Consider the following 16,752-nt stretch of genomic DNA (forward strand, 5'->3'; position numbering starts at 1 on the left):
AGGGGGGGGGGGCTGTGATCCGATGCACGGCGCGAAACAGGTGATGCAACGCGTCCATGTTGTAACCGTGACGCGTGGGCCCTCCGACAGCAGGGCCGCATGTACGCATGTGGTGGGATTATGAAATAATAGCTCCGTACAGCGGACCTCCTGGTGAGACTATTTAAAGACCGCTCTCCGCTACGTCACTCCCAGCGACGCGCGAGTCCATCCAAAAGGAGGTAAAACACGAGCCGAGGGTCCACAGCAGTCGAGGGTACGAGATTCACATTCACATTGAGGGCGTTTATCAGACGCTTTTACCCAAAGCGACACACAAATAGTACAAGACAGATGACAACATATCTGTCGGTACAGTACGGATGTTCATAGAACCAAGTGCCAAGCACTGACCATCACTAGGTTAACCCATTCTCCGTACACAACAGAGAATGAGTGCCAGGATACACCGAGTGCATAAGGTGGGAGGGGAGTGAGCGGCTCTGCGGTCCTGACGTCGGCACGTTTAACCTGATCTCAGCTGTGACTCCACTCCATGGGGACCCCATGTCACTCTGTTAGTGCTCTGGTAAAAACAAACCACGGAAACTTTAAAAGGCCGATAAACAGAACGACCAGAGAGAGCCACGAGACAAACAGAGCTCAATCAACAGCCTCGCAACAATAAACACCAGGCGGCCGACGGCAGCGTCCATGTTTACATAAGCACCGGATTGTTATCCCCTTCGGCCCCGTAACGGTCCTCTACACAAGCAGCCGGCCGAGGCCTGTTCTGCACCCTCCTCTCCTCTCCTCTCGGCTTAGCTCAGGAGGTAGAGCGGGTCGGCTGGTAACCTGAAGGTTGCTGGTTCGATCCCCGGCTCCTCCTAGCTGAGTGCCGAGGTGTCCCTGAGCGAGACGCCTCACCCTGACTGCTCCTGACCAGCCGGCTGTCGCCCTGCGGGGCTGACTCCGCCGTCGGTGTGGGAACGCGTGTGTGAACCGTCGAGTCGCTTTGGATGAAAGCGTCTGATAAACGCCCTGGATGTGAACAGAGGAGCACGCACCCTAGACCCCCTGCTGCGTCTGGCGCATGCTCTCCCCCACCGCAGCCTCCTCATGCTACGTGGAGAAAATAGGAAGGAAGCAGTGACGTATGACTGACTCAAAACTACTCAGCCTCACCCTCCTCACCCTCCTCACCCTCCCTCCCACCCCGGTCTCTCCAAGCGTATAAGTCTTATTGCGTTTTTAATCCATGTTTTGCTTCTCCTCCCCAACTCCATCACACTCTCTCTCTCTCTCACCGCACGCAGAAGAGGAGGGGGGAGACACAGAGAGAGGGGAGACACAGAGGGGGAGACAGAGAGAGACAGAGAGAGAGACAGAGAGAGAGCGAGACAGAGAGAGACAGAGAGAGACAGAGAGAGACAGAGAGAGACAGAGAGAGAGAGCGAGCGAGACAGAGAGAGAGAGCGAGCGAGACAGAGAGAGAGCGAGACAGAGGGACAGAGAGCGAGAGAGAGAGAGAGCGAGAGAGACAGAGTGAGAGCGAGGGGGAGAGTCAGCAGAAAAGAGATAGCAGGAGAGATAGGTGGAGGGCTGGGGGGGAGTGGCGAGATAGTGTGTCTGAGGGAGGCCAGCACTCTGGTATCTGAAGAGCTCTGACGCACGGTAGCGTGCGGAGACTCCGACGATACAAGTCTCCGAGGGGCTGGGGAGACCGTCTCTCATCTTGTTTTCAGAGACCTCCGCTTGCAGCAGCACAATCATTTCCTTTTCTTGGAATTTCTTATTACTAACCCAACACTAATAATAAATACTAAGAATACAAACGGTACAGTCACCCAATATGAATCGTGTTGTTCTCAGCGTCACGTTTTCACTTGCTCTGAAGATGAGAATGTGTTTGCTTATCAACCGAATACAACTGAACGGAAATTAAGGAAGTGGTGGTCAACAGAAATCGGAGATTGACCTCTAATTGTGTTATCAAGGGTTATTTAATTTACATTTAGGGCATTTAGACGCCTTTAACCAAAGCGACTTACAAGAAGTAAATTGCTAAGAAAAAGAAGAAACATTATATCTCTGCCGGTACAGTAAGGATGTTCATAGAACCAAGTGCCAAGCACTAACAATCACTAGGTTAACCCATTCCCCGAATACAACAGAGATAGCTAGGATAAGTTCTAACCAAGTTTGACTAGGGCCTAAAAAAAAAAAAAGTTTGGTTCCTGTTGGTTGTCAGTTGAGGTCATGGGTAGGTAGGGAATTTATTTTATTTTTTTATTTTATTTTTTCCAGCGGCAGCGAATGATAGGTAGGTTGTTTTCATTTAAAAACGAGAAAATTCGCTCATCCTTGTACAGAATGAAGAGGTGCTGTACCAAAACGTAATTATAGTTTGCATCAAAAAAAAAAAAAAATTATATATTTTTTTATAAAGCTCATAAAATAATTTGGGTCGCACATAAATTGACAGGGTCGGTCGGAAACCGGAACCAAACAAAAAAATTTTTTAGGCCCAGTCTGGTTAGTTAACCAAACTGAACGCAGATAGAGGAAGTTGAGGACAACAGAAATCCGAAATTGCCCTCTTATTGGGTTATTAAGGGTTATTAAGGGGTGCATTAAGAAACAAGGTTGTATTGCGATCTCCCTTCCTCTCAGTCGGTGGAGTGACAGCAATATGCAGGGCCGTGCCCCCCCCACCCCCCACACACAGACCAACCGGGGGGTCTGCACCAGACCGAACACCCATAGACAGAGCTAGCCTGTCTCACACACTCACTTCCTGCCCCCTTCTTGTAACTGTGGGTGTGGAAGGGTAGAAACAGGAAGAGCGTCCAATCTGAACTTCCTCCCACAGTGGGACGCGCCCTGACAACAAAGCAACGTGGCACACACACACACACACACACACACACACTTACCGATGGAGCGACGGAGTTCTTCACACAGACTGATGTGAGGCAGCTTCAACATCTCCTTCCATTTCTTGCTTCGCCCGTTACGCTTGCCTCCTCCACCTGAGATCAGAGACGGGGGAAACGTCAGACATGTTCTTCATATTGACATTGAGGGCATTTAGCTGAGGCTTTTACCGGAAGCGACGCACAATAAGTACATTAGTCAGAAGAAAGGGAAACAACAATATATCGCTGTTGGTGCAGTAAGGATGTTCATAAAACCAAATGCCAAGCACTAACAATCACTAGGTTAACCCACTCCCCGTATACAACAGAGATAGCTAGGATAAGATGCTAAATGTTGTAACAAGTTAATTTCCCATGCATGGGATGAAATAAAGTTCTTATCTTAAACAATGCTAAGTACTAATGCTAAGCACTAAGTGCCAGGATGTAGTCACTGGCACTTAAAATAAGTGTGTAGTCACGTACATCATACAATAAGTGTGTAAATTAAGCGCCAGGACGTAGACAGACAATAATAAGTAATAATAAGTGTGTACATTAAAGGCGGCGACACACCGGGCTATAGAGTGGCGAAGTCACGCCCCTTCCGGTAGAGCTCATGAGACCTATGAGATCGAAAAATATGAATGGGTGTCAATAGAGAGAAAATAATTATTTTCTGGTCCCAGTCTTTATATGCCCTGGATTACACATAGGTTGTTTGTGGATTTAAATGATAATTTTTCATACAAAGATAACTATAAAATGTCGTGAAGAAGTTTGATAATTTTAGGTTTTATGTGAGGCCGCTTTGTGAACTACAGCTCTTTGCTGCTCTCGACGCATATGATATACGTCACCACACCCGCACTTGGAACTCGGCACAGAGATGGCGATCTCTCTGCTCCACTTCACCACTTTTTTTCAAGGCGAGGATAAAAGCATAGAAAGAGGTGAAAACCACTATAAGTCGGGGCATGTGGAGTGTTTTAGTTATGTGCCATCTCTATGTGCCATCTCTGTGCCGAGTTCCAAGTGCGGGTGTGGTGACGTATATCATATGCGTCGAGAGCAGCGAAGAGCTGTAGTTCACAAAGCGGCCTCACATAAAACCTAAAATTATCAAACTTCGTCACGAAAATTTTTAGTTTTCTTTGCATGAAAAATTATCATTTAAATCCACAAACAACATATGTGTAATCCAGGGCATATAAAGACTGGGACCAGAAAATAATTATTTTATCTCCATTGACACCCATTCATATTTTTCGATCTCATAGGTCCCATGAGCTCTACCGGAAGGGGCGTGAATTCGCCACTCTATTAATCTGGCCGACTCGATCAATCGAAAAGGGAAGTACACACCTACGCGATGACAGCCGGCGCCGTACGTTCTGCGCTTGCGCGAGATGTAATGTCTCCAAAACAACAGGTGGCGCTACACTGTATTGTGGTCCAAAAGAAACGAAAAACGGAAATACCAGGTCCTCTCTCTAGACCAAAACACAAAGCACGCCGTTTATCTACCATCCTCACTTCAATGATTCGCTAGTCAAGCTGCCAGCCCTCCACCAATCAGAATGGTAAAAGACTGAATGACTCTATTGGCCGCTTACACACGTTGAATCGGCGGAAAAGAACGCCGACGTGGTCGATTTTACCGTACACACCAAAGAGACTCATCTCACCGACGCCGATTTTCGACCCAGTGTGTCGCCACCGTAACTGCCAGGCGTGTACAATAAGCGCGTGTATCAAGTGCCAGGACGTACAACATACAACCGTATGCGTTTATTATGCATTACACACGTTATATTTAGTGGAAGCTTTTAATCAAAGACGGTTGCAATCATTTTCTGTTCTTGGCTGGCCCCAGTGTGGATGATTCTGCCGAACCCTGGCGATGTCTATGTCCCACACAAACAACAGATCCAACAGAACCTGACCTTCTGCCTCGCTGCGCTTCACCATTAAGCTTCAGGAGTTCCCCGTCTCCATCTAGGAGCATTCACCACCGAACGAGACCCTCCCAGTAGCAGAGTGCGTTTGAGAGTTAAGAGTTTGCCTCGGCTGAGCCAGAGATCACTCGTTCATCTTAACAGAGGCCTGCCCATGTGACCACGGGACCAGAAAGGTTGGCATCACAGGCAACCGCACACACACACGCAACCGCACACACACGCAACCGCACACACAGGCAACCGCACACACAGGCAACCGCACACACAGGCAACCACACTTCACCTAAACGGTATCCTTTGGGCCTTTGCCAGTTTTGATGTCCTGCTGCCTGGCTTAAACAACAAGAGGGGAGTGGGGGGGGGGGGTAGCCTCTGTCCTGGAGCTCAACACACACACACACACACACACACACACCAGGTGGCCTAGTAAAGGCATGTGAGTGCACTGACGTATCAATACGGAAAAACTCAAACAAAGATATACACACACCAGGGATGGAAATTAACTTTTTGGGTGAAGTGACACGATTCACCCGCCACCATACAAATCCACCCGCAAATGGCGGGTGTTAATTTCCATCCCTGACACACACACACACACACACACTTCAACATTCACATGAGAAACAATGAAACCGCCACACACACACACAGACAAAAACAACTTTGCTGAATGTATTTCGGTCGCATTCTCTCTACGTTCATTATGGCGGAAAGAAAGAAAGAAAAGAGCGATTGATCCAAACGGCCGCGGGTGCCCGTGGTGTCAGGGCCCCATCCCGCCGCCCCAGTGGGGCCCCGGGCCCCAGGCCCACCAATAATCAGCCCGGTCACCTCAGCCAACCCTGGGAGCCGCGCGCAGCCTGTGAGGACCTCATTGTGCGGTCGGAGGCTCTGCTGTTCAGAGCTCAGCGCCATCAGGGAACGTGACGGCGGGCGGATTAACCCGTTTGGAAGTTGCGGCCGATGTCATGTGATCACACACACATACACACACACACACACACACACACACACACACACACACACAATGGGGCCCTGGCCAAACTGTAGACCTGTGCTACTGTCGGGGGCGTCAGTAGCACAGGTCGTCTCGGAACTGGAAGGTTAGCAGTTAGAGGCGAGCAGGCGAGTTCGAGTGTCGAGGTGTCCCTGAGCAAGGCACCTCACCCTGACTGCTCCCGAAGAGCTGGCTGTCGCCCTGCGTGGCCGACCCCCGCCGTCGGTGGGTGAATGGTCCCAAGTCGCTTTGGATAATATCAACCAAAATGTCCAACTGTAGTGTTGGAGGACTTCTCTGTGCACTGACAGGCCGTGGGTCAACTCACAAGGTGTCCGTCGGTCCTCGTCAACACGCCTCCCTGCTCACGTCAGAGGAACCGAGTGTGTTACAGCAACACGTCCAATAGCCACACGTTCATTGTATACTTTGACGTTAAAAGGCCAAAGGGAGGCATAGAAAATACTTGGGATCGAGGAAAAGATAAAGAGTATCACTGTGTGTGTGTACAACCCCACCCTGTTTAATGTCAGTCTGACGTCAGAGCCATGTGCAGCGGGCCTTAATGCAGACGGCAGTGAGAAGCTGTTTGTTTAACTTTGGTTGCCCCTGAAAGAAAGAAAGAAAGAAAGAAAGAAAGAAAGAAAGAAAGAAAGAAAGAAAGAAAGAGACGCCTTTTTCAACAGCTGTTCCTAAACCAACACTGAAACTATGTCAAAAACCCTGAAAAGATTTGCTCAAAGGAAACATCTTTCCAAGATTCTCTAAATAATTACAACGTGTTGTAAACATAGAAAGGAACTGGTTTGTCATTTTCAAACTTTCAGAATATTCTCCCTTCAAAAATTGGGCACCAATAAGTTTGCTTGGATCGTAACTTAGATTATTAAGTCAAGAAACTAAGAAAAACGGTTATGTTGTTTTCACAGGCTCAGAGTGTGTTATGGCCAAGAACAAGCCAACGTTACCCAATATGCTACTCTACCCCCCCCCCCCCCCCCTCTACCTCCCCCCCTTCAGCCTGAGGAAGAGGAGCAGGGAGGGGGGTCTGGACCTGCATATGGTGGACTATACACTCAGTATCGTCTATATTTAAATTTACATTGAAGGCTTGAACGATATATCTCTGTCGGTACAGTAAGGATGTTCATAGAACCAAGTGCCAAGCACTAACAATCACTATGTGAACCCATTCCCCGAATACAACAAAGATAGCTAGGATAAGATGCAACACAATGCTAAGAACTATTTTTAATGCACAGTTCCCCACGCCGGGATCACTGTAGCGGCTTCACCACAGCTTAAACCGCTAGGAGGAAACAGTCTGCAATTTCAGCCCTTTTTTTAAGAAGACAATGTAATGACAATCAGTAATACCACAGCCCTGTAACCAAGACCGTAATTAATACAAGACTTCTAAGGCCAGGATATTAACAATGAATGTACATGATGTAATAAACGTATACATCATGTTTAAATTCCAACAAACACCACAGCACGGACACAGTGAGTCAAAATGGATTCGCCTCTTAACACCACTTTACTCTCATACTCCCGGCCTAGTTGTGCATTCTCTTCATCTCCTTTTTCAAATTCATAACAGTTCACCGTCTTGAGTGACGCACTCGGTCTAATAGTAGGAAACCCGAGGTCAGCCACAGTTCAGGCCCCGCTGCAGCTCGGGCACAAAGGAGCCAGAGCTCGACACACGGGCCGACGACTGCAGTCGCAGGCCGGCGTTGCAGAGCCGGAGTAGTCCCTGATAAGGGAACGCATTAGGCCCTCGTACGCCGGCTGCCTATTCAGAGAACGGGCCCGGTGTTTGCACAAGGTATTTCAACTGTAGATCCACACACTGCTACACACACATACACACACACACACATCAGCCGCGCCGGGCGAGAGAGAGAGGGAGGGAGAATGTGTAAATATCAAGCAAGACTGCACACACTTCCATCCCCGTTTCATTCTCATGTCCCCATGTCCCCCCCCCCCCCACCCCGACCCCTTCGCACACACACAACCTCAGACACACAAAAGATGTGGGCGTTAATTATTGTCGTCAGAAGCAAGAGAAACAATATATCCCCGTCAGTACAGTAAGGGCGCGTACATATTGTGGATGTATCTTCACTTTTGACACACACACACACACACACACACACACACACACACACACACACACACACACACACACACACACACACACACACACACACACACACACACACACACACACACACACACACACACACACACACACACACGTCCGTCGAGAGAGAAAGAGAAACACTAGGAAGGCAGATAAACAAAGGACACTAGGTCATAAAGAAGACACATTAGACCGTGTGAGGATGGGGGGAGTCACGGGAGGGATGGAATCATCTCGGAAGACCAGGGCCCCAATGTAAACATCCATCCTCGTTTGATCGCCACTCTGCTTAAAGCCGGGAGTGAGTCGTTTCTCTGTACTCTATTAAATAAAAATAATGGCAACATTTCAAGATGGTCCTTCCATGTGGTCATTCTCAAAGTAAAGCTGAGTCAGCTCGTAATATGTGGTCGTGTGAACTGAGTATACGTCATATGAATCCCGACAACGACCCAGTGAATTATTTTTGATTCATGGTTAAAAGTAACGCTGGTGAAACTGCGTGTACTGAAGAAGATCCTCCCTGCCTGCCTGGAAGGTACTGGTGTGGTTCCAGAGTTCGGATCATCTATATGAAGTGGTTCTGCTGTCGTCAATTATCGCAAATATTAACCTACATGGATGAGGAGTTCTCTAAATTTTATCATTGAGTAAATCGACTTGTAGCAGTAATCTTTTGTAATCTGAATAATCTATCTATCTTTATAACTTAGTATCTAACTATATCTATCTATAGCTATCTGTATCTATATATATCCATATCTCGATAAAGATAGACAGTATATATCAGGCAAGTGATCAAGTTAGGGACTCGAGAATATGAACCAGAATTAACAAATTAAGCAGTTTTTTTACAAAACATTCTGTTTACGGTAAATGGCACATTTACCTAAACCGTTTCCTTTAACCATAGACAGTACGGCGATGGTTCAGCTACACACCGCTTCCTAAGCTAGTGTCAGTCCCTCCGTGCTCAATGCTAAGCTAACATGTAAAGTAGTTGCGCCCTCACCTCCTGTCCTCTCTGTGTATTTGTTTCGTCGATCAGCTGACCAGTGAAGGAAGGGTGACTGGAGGCCGGTGGAGTGGACAGAAGGACGGACGGTCTCTAACCGTCAGTAATGCAATAAAGGGACAATCTTGGAAATCAAGGTATTTCCGTCCAACACGTGTTTACCAACAGAAGTAGAGATAGATGAGACAGTAGACCGACCCGACAGACATGAAAACAACTTATGGAGTAAATAGGAGGCCGTATGTTTGGCTACAAGGCGCTCACTTCAGCCATCTCCATTAGCAGTGCTGACCAGTCAAACCAATCCGTTCTTCCCAGTCAAACCAGAATCTGTCGACCAATCAAGCCATAGAGTTGCCCAGTCAAACCAATCCGTTCTTCCCAGTCAAACCTGGCCCTGCAGGCCAGTCAAACCACCTTGTTGGCCCAGTCAAACCAGGCCCTACTGGCCATTCAAACCACTCTGTGCTGGCCAGTCACACCACCGTGTGTTTGCCAGGCGAACCACGACCTGTTGACCATTCAAACCACAGTGCCGCCCAATCAAACGACTCCCTGCTGGCCAGTCGAACCACTATGCTGGCCAGTATAACCAGGCCTTGTTGGCCAGTCAAACCACTCCATGCTTTCCCGTCAAACGACTCCGTGTCGATCTGCGTTTCGATTACAGTTTTAAGAGCGTTGAGCTGAGCTGAGTCGCGCCTGAGATGGACCGGATCCTGAGACGGACCGGATCCTGAGCCGGACCGGATCCTGAGACGGACCGGATCCTGAGACGGACCGGATCCTCAGCTGGCCTCAGGCGTACCCGATCAGCCTCGGAGCGTAAATAGCTTAATAGTCCATGCTACACGATAGCATCGTGTAGAATCTTGTAGCATCTATCTGTGTTTTATACGGGGAATGGGTTAACCTGGTGATGGTTAGTGCTTGGCACTCGGTTCTATGAACATCCTTACTGCACCGACAGAGATATATTGTTATCTACAAAATAAATACAATAAACTGCGTTCTGGTGAGACGTATCGCCATGCAGCAAAGTATGACTTCAAAAGCTTTATAAATGTGTTCTTACGACTATACTAATTATAAAGGCAAGGAAAGGTTGTGAAACTAAACGGCTCCTTGAAATAGGACCCGTTTCTCCTGTTCAGTCTCGGTCTAAAGACTAGACAACATTTCACACTATTCCATCGAGGATATTGATCTTTAATGGGTAATTTCACTACTATAGGACATGGACGTGGACATTTTAACCCTAACGTGTTAACAAGACTAATCTGACATAACTCTGCTCTCAATAAGCTATGGAGGTAAGGAAGCAAAGAGGGGGAATATTGAACATATATAATGCATATACTGTGTATAAACTGAGTCTATACTTTGTGTACTTACACGGTGTATATAATGTACATTGCGTGTATTCCCTCTGAAACTAAGGTGGGAGAGGATATAAAACTAAAACTGGTAAGACACAATTTAAGTTTAAATAGTGTGTGTTTCATCGCTTTAAGACAAGCGTGGCATCATTTAAAGACTTCCAGCGCAGTGGTCGGCCCCACTGAGTCATACAGATCCTGGACCAGTGTCCCCACTGAGTGAATTATTTTTGATTCATGGTTAAAAGTAACGCTGGTGAAACTGCGTGTACTGAAGAAGATCCTCCCTGCCTGCCTGGAAGGTACTGGTGTGGTTCCAGAGTTCGGATCATCTATATGAAGTGGTTCTGCTGTCGTCAATTATCGCAAATATTAACCTACATGGATGAGGAGTTCTCTAAATTTTACCATTGAGTAAATCGACTTGTAGCAGTAATCTTTTGTAATCTGAATAATCTATCTTTATAATTTAGTATCTAACTAAAATAAATACAATAAACTGCGTTCTGGTGAGACGTATCGCCATGCAGCAAAGTATGACTTCAAAAGCTTTATAAATGTGTTCTTACGACTATACTAATTATAAAGGCAAGGAAAGGTTGTGAAACTAAACGGCTCCTTGAAATAGGACCCGTTTCTCCTGTTCAGTCTCGGTCTAAAGACTAGACAACATTTCACACTATTCCATCGAGGATATTGATCTTTAATGGGTAATTTCACTACTATAGGACATGGACGTGGACATTTTAACCCTAACGTGTTAACAAGACTAATCTGACATAACTCTGCTCTCAATAAGCTATGGAGGTAAGGAAGCAAAGAGGGGGAATATTGAACATATATAATGCATATACTGTGTATAAACTGAGTCTATACTTTGTGTACACGGTGTACACGGTGTATTACACGGTGTTTACACGGTGTATATAATGTACATTGCGTGTATTCCCTCTGAAACTAAGGTGGGAGAGGATATAAAACTAAAACTGGTAAGACACAATTTAAGTTTAAATAGTGTGTGTTTCATCGCTTTAAGACAAGCGTGGCATCATTTAAAGACTTCCAGCGCAGTGGTCGGCCCCACTGAGTCATACAGATCCTGGACCAGTGTCCCCACTGAGTCATACAGATCAGTGTCCCCACTGAGTCAAACAGATCCCGGACCAGTGTCCCCACTGAGTCAAACAGATCCCGGACCAGTGTCCCCACTGAGTCAAACAGATCCCGGACCAGTGGTGAAACCGTTACACTGACGGGGAAGAGGTCGTTGACTGATCAAAGAGACGTGGTCTACTGTAGCAGGGAGAAAAAACACCACCTAAATATTTACTCAATTACATTGAGGGCGTTTAGCAGAAGCTTTTATCCACAGCGATTTACAATAAGTAGCCTACATTTGTCAGAAGAAAGAAACAACAATATATCTGTCGGTACAGTAAGGATGTTCATAGAACCAAGTGCCAAGCATTAACAATCACTAGGTTAACCCACTCCCGTATACAACAGAGATAGTTAGGATAAGACGCTACAAGACGTACAACATACAATAAGTGCGAACATAATACCCTTACAAAAACATGAGTTTATTTTCTATTCTTTTCCATTTTCTAAAGATGACATTCGTCTGAAACGAAATATAGAAACATGAAACAAGTCAAATAAAAAAAATCACAGTTGAAGGGTATTCAAAATGGGTGAAACTTATTTGACACAAAAGTAACCGCCTTCTCGAACAAACGACGCTCAAATTAAACAACAATTAAATAAAAGCTGAACTGCCAACTCAGCAAGGAAACTAGCAGTTACCCGCTAATCGCCGTTCCTGTCAGTGTTTACGTGAGGCGTTACGCGGGGCTCTGTGACGCAGCGGCGTGGCCGGCGGCGGCCGTTACGGCCGTGTAACGCCGACCACATCAGGGGGATCCGCCGCGGTCGCGGTTCAGGAGCGCCGACGGAGGGAAACACCCGGAGTGACGACAACGACAGTGAGCCCTGCGCCGACCGCAGGACTCATAAACCTCCGCCAGCCCACGTCACTCTGACCGCCACGGCAGGGGGGGAGGAGGAGGAGGAGGAGGGTAGGGAGGAGGAGGGAGGGAGGAGGTGTTAGGAGAGGACACGAGCTCCGTGAAGGAGCAGGGTTAGGGTGGAGGAGGGAGGAGGTGGAGCAGGCTCTGGGTAGAGCTGTAGGTGGGAGGTGGTGGTAGCCAACCACATCCACCCTGTATTGGTTTAGGGCTGACACCAACAAAGGTTGACCGTATATTAAAGCCAATAAGTCCTTGCACTTAAAAATAGTACTTAGCATTGTGTAGCATCTTATCCTAGCCATCTCTGCTGTGTACGGGGAATGGGTTGACCTAGTGATGGTTAGTGCTTGGCACTCAGTTCTATGAACATCCTTATTGTACCCACAGAGATATAATGTTGTTTCTCTTTCTTCTGACAAATGTAGTTATTGTAAGTCGCTTTGGATAAAAGCGTCGGCTAAATGCCACGAACGTTATTGTAATTCAATGCTTGACTTGAATGCTAGGTTCTGATCTAGATTATCCCAATAACACCCATTTTATTATACCAGTACACCTCGGCATGGTAGGAAACATTGACCCTCTAACAGCAGGAGAATGTGGGGGATACAGCACGAGGGTACCGCTCTAGTAGTTAAGTAAAGTTTAGTTAAGTTAAGTAGTTAAAACAGTTTTCATATCGGGCTGTTGCACAACCAGGATAACATATTGTTGTGTCAACATGGTTTTAATTTTAGGTAGGCTTTATTCATAAGGCATTCACAGAGTTTCTTTGACGCCCTGTTGTTATTCTAGGGATTCCCTTTCAATTAATTTCCTTCCATCCATTTTCGAGTTATTGAGGTTATCTTTGTTTGACAAAGTATTATTTTTATATATAGATTGTAGACCTTCCTATTAGATAAGATTTTATTAAACATAATTCTGGGTAGTTATTGGTTTTGGGGTTACTTTTGGGGAGCCTACGTAGTGACTTACCACTGAAATCAATATTATGCATTATTACTATCATTACTTTATATTGCATTCCAATAAAAAACACCCAGAAAAAATAGATCATCTTTCATCCTAGAAAAATCAAGCGCAGAGATATTTGCTTCAACAGGCTAAACGCAGAGCAGAACAGCCACAATCCCTCCCATGAAAGGTACTCTAGTTTGAACAACCATGTGAAGCATTACAACAACTCTGCTGTCCTATGAGGGCTGAAACTAGGAAATGACACGTTCAGTTCAACAGAGAACCAGTGGTTTGCTTGCTGTAACAGCATGCGGAGACAGACCGAGTGTGGTTATATAGAGCTGTCGCGACCACAGTCAACAGGTAGAGCTCTGCTGCACGTCGACCTGCGGTTGCGCCGAGCCTGTGGGGGAGGTGAGGTCTACAGGTCTTCTCTGTAGTGTCGGAGGGGTTTCAGCTCTTGGGTGACCCCTCTGGTGCAGAACCAAAGTGTCTCAGGGCGATGAGATAACATCACACACAACTGTCATGCAGCGTTTGCATTGCATTTGAATAGGAAATCCTAAAAGCAACAGTAGTTCACCGCAGCTCTGGAAGTGACTTTACTGAACAACCGATTGTCATTTAAAAATACAATAAAGATATTTGTTCAGCATTTGAAATAAATAAACTCTTTTGCTTACCTTCGTAGCTAAAGTAACAGGCCTACTTAAAGCACATTATTCATCAATGCACCATCAACCCCACCATCTATTCTAGCAAATACCTTGCCTTACAAGTCAAGTATATAACATGTAGCTCACTCCTTGGGTTTAGGTCTTAACCACAGCCTCTGAGACAGGAAGGCCCGGGCTGTGAGCCGACACCCCCTCCTCTTGCAACGTGAATGTTGTGAACACATTATCGTCAGCTTATGCAGCCCATTCTACATGCATTGTTGTCCAGTAAAGTTAACCATCGCCAACACCACTGGAACCAGTACCGTTGAGACCTACAGCCTCATGGTTCAGGGGGCCCAACGCCTCATAGTCACACTCCGTTTGGAGAGAATAAAAGCGGCATGGTTCACCTTTAATCACAGCCGAGTCGACATCTCCTGGTTCCGTCAGATGAGGATGGATTCACCCCCCTCACCCCCACTAAAGGGTCTCTGCATGGCCTTTCCCCCGATTCATGCATCATTATCACAGTGAAATTCATCGGTGTTTAAAGACACAGACCTTCGTTTGTACAGAACCCCCGGGTCCAGTGGAACCGGTACCCAGGTGGGGGACGCAGGGTCCGGCGGGGCTGAAAGGCCCATCACCCGCTCCCCAGATTCAACCGCTCATCATCAAACCCTAAACGGTGAGACCAGTCGTCAGGGACGAGGTTCTCCTCCGCTCTCCAGATGTCAATGCAGTGGAATTAATATTTCTGCGTCAAACGGGTGTCCTATGGCGCTCTGCACGGCAGGAATTACGCACTTCATTATGGTTAACAATGCAGAGGAGAGACGACAGGTAAAGCAGCTCTCCCCCATACCGGAGGAGGAGGAGGCCTGGATCACCGTGTCGGCCTGTTCTGATCTCATCCTGGATAATGGACACTGCCTGGAGTGCCATCATAAGCCTGTATTCTAGAAAGCCACCCAAAGCTTCCCTCCTGAGGAGAATAATTGCTCGTCTTGATGACATAACTCGGATCTTGGACCAGTTCACCCGGACCAGGCCTGTCAATCCAGCCCTGAAGCCACCCTTTATAGGGGGAACTGGGCAACAAACAGCTGGCTTCCAGTACGGACATCGGCTCGGTGTTTTCCGGGAGGAGGAAAAACACTGCGTAGGGGAACCGTGGAGGACCGGAGGGGAAAGCACAGAGGCGCAGTCCGGCCGGGCGCAGCACAGCCTTGGCCCGGATCACCTCCGGATCATCTCCGGATCCTCCCCGCGGTACAAAGAGAGAGAGAGCGAGAGAGAGAGAAAAACCTCTTTCGTCCAGTGGATCAGGACACTTACCTTCTCTGGCCTTGAGGAGAACCGTGTTGGCCACGATATTTTCAATCTCCATTGTCAGAAGCTCAGTCCCCTGCAGCCGCGACGCATTTCACTCCGCGTAAAAAGAGGGTTTCTGCAGCGTTCAGACGGCCGGTGGTTCGGTGCGCAGTGGGCGATCACTGCACTGGCGCATAGTAGGTGTTAATAGTGGTCGTCGTTGTTCTCCATAGCTGGATTTCTTGTGGATTTCTCCACCTCTAGAGCTACGCGACCACGACGGCTTGTTAGCATTCACAGCCTGGCTCCCTTTCCTTTCCTTCTGCCCTCCTTCCTTCCTTCCTTCCTTCCTGCTTTGGCTCCCTCCCTCCTCCTCGCCTCTCATCTGCAGAGAGAGGCGAGAGTGGGAGGGAACCATTTACAACCACACGCACGCGCACGAACGCGCGCGCGCACACACACACACACACACACACACACACACACACACACACACACACACACACACACACACACACACACAAACAATTAACTAGGTTTGGTCCAAAAAAGGATTATGCATTATGATTACAATTATTAGCTTGCATTTGTAGCGTTTATTTTGTGTGTGTGTGTGTGTGTGTGTGTGTGTGTGTGTGTGTGTGTGTGTGTGTGTGTGTGTGTGTGTGTGTGTGTGTGTGTGTGTGTGTGTGTGTGTTCGTGCGTGCGTGTGTGTGTGTGTGTGTGTCGTTAGCAGCGGCTAAAATGTGACAATGTGATAATGTGTGTGTTTTGAAGGTACCCTGGTATGTTCAGCCAGATTGTACAGCCTGGGAAAAATTGATAATAGATACTAACGACTGTTTTTATCAGGACATTTCTTGTTCCAATTTTGATGCAACCTTCATATATTTTAAAACCATGGTAGCCTGTATGGCAAAAACTGAAACATCTGTGAATTTGTTTAAGAACATAAAATCATCTTAGAACCAATTTAAAATGATTGAATGTATAAGCTTTTTTAAAACTAACTGTTCAATTAAAGCATTGTCACAATGCCCACCGCTCTGTTGCCTATCATCACAAGCCATAAATCACTCATTGGCCCATATAGATTAGCTACACATACAACAGCATCCCTCGCAGTCCACTCATTCAAATTCGTTTTTCAAACGATCGGGAACTGAGCGTGTAACCAAAGAGATAGGCGTAACCAAATATTGAAGGTTACGGCACAGTAGAGAGCACATTGCGCTGCTCTGCTGCCGTCTAGCGGTGGGAACAAGGCGCTGCCGACAACAACATATACGACCTACCAGCTTAAAAGTTAGATATTTTGAAATGGTCCTGCAAACAATACCAAATGCCCATATTTAACTGTTCATGGAATTATATTCGAATTTGTC

General features: G+C 46.9%; 1 protein-coding gene across 2 annotated transcripts in view; it reads right to left on the reverse strand.

The window, feature by feature from the left end:
* Nucleotides 1-15,760, reverse strand: part of grk4 (G protein-coupled receptor kinase 4) — a 47,258-nt gene extending 31,498 nt beyond the window's left edge. The window contains exons 1-2 of one of the 2 annotated variants that reach the window (XM_030350592.1): nt 15,392-15,760; nt 2,916-3,011 (exon numbers count right to left, since the gene is read on the reverse strand). In XM_030350592.1, the coding sequence (XP_030206452.1) occupies nt 2,916-3,011; nt 15,392-15,443 (148 nt within the window). In that variant the 5' untranslated portion in view covers nt 15,444-15,760. The remainder of the gene's footprint in view (nt 1-2,915; nt 3,012-15,391) is intronic. The other variant, XM_030350591.1, reaches the window with a different exon arrangement.
* Between the last annotated feature and the right edge of the window lie 992 nt (nt 15,761-16,752).

This window comes from Gadus morhua, chromosome 3, assembly GCF_902167405.1.
Source record: "Gadus morhua chromosome 3, gadMor3.0, whole genome shotgun sequence".
In the NCBI taxonomy this organism is placed as follows: domain Eukaryota; kingdom Metazoa; phylum Chordata; class Actinopteri; order Gadiformes; family Gadidae; genus Gadus; species Gadus morhua.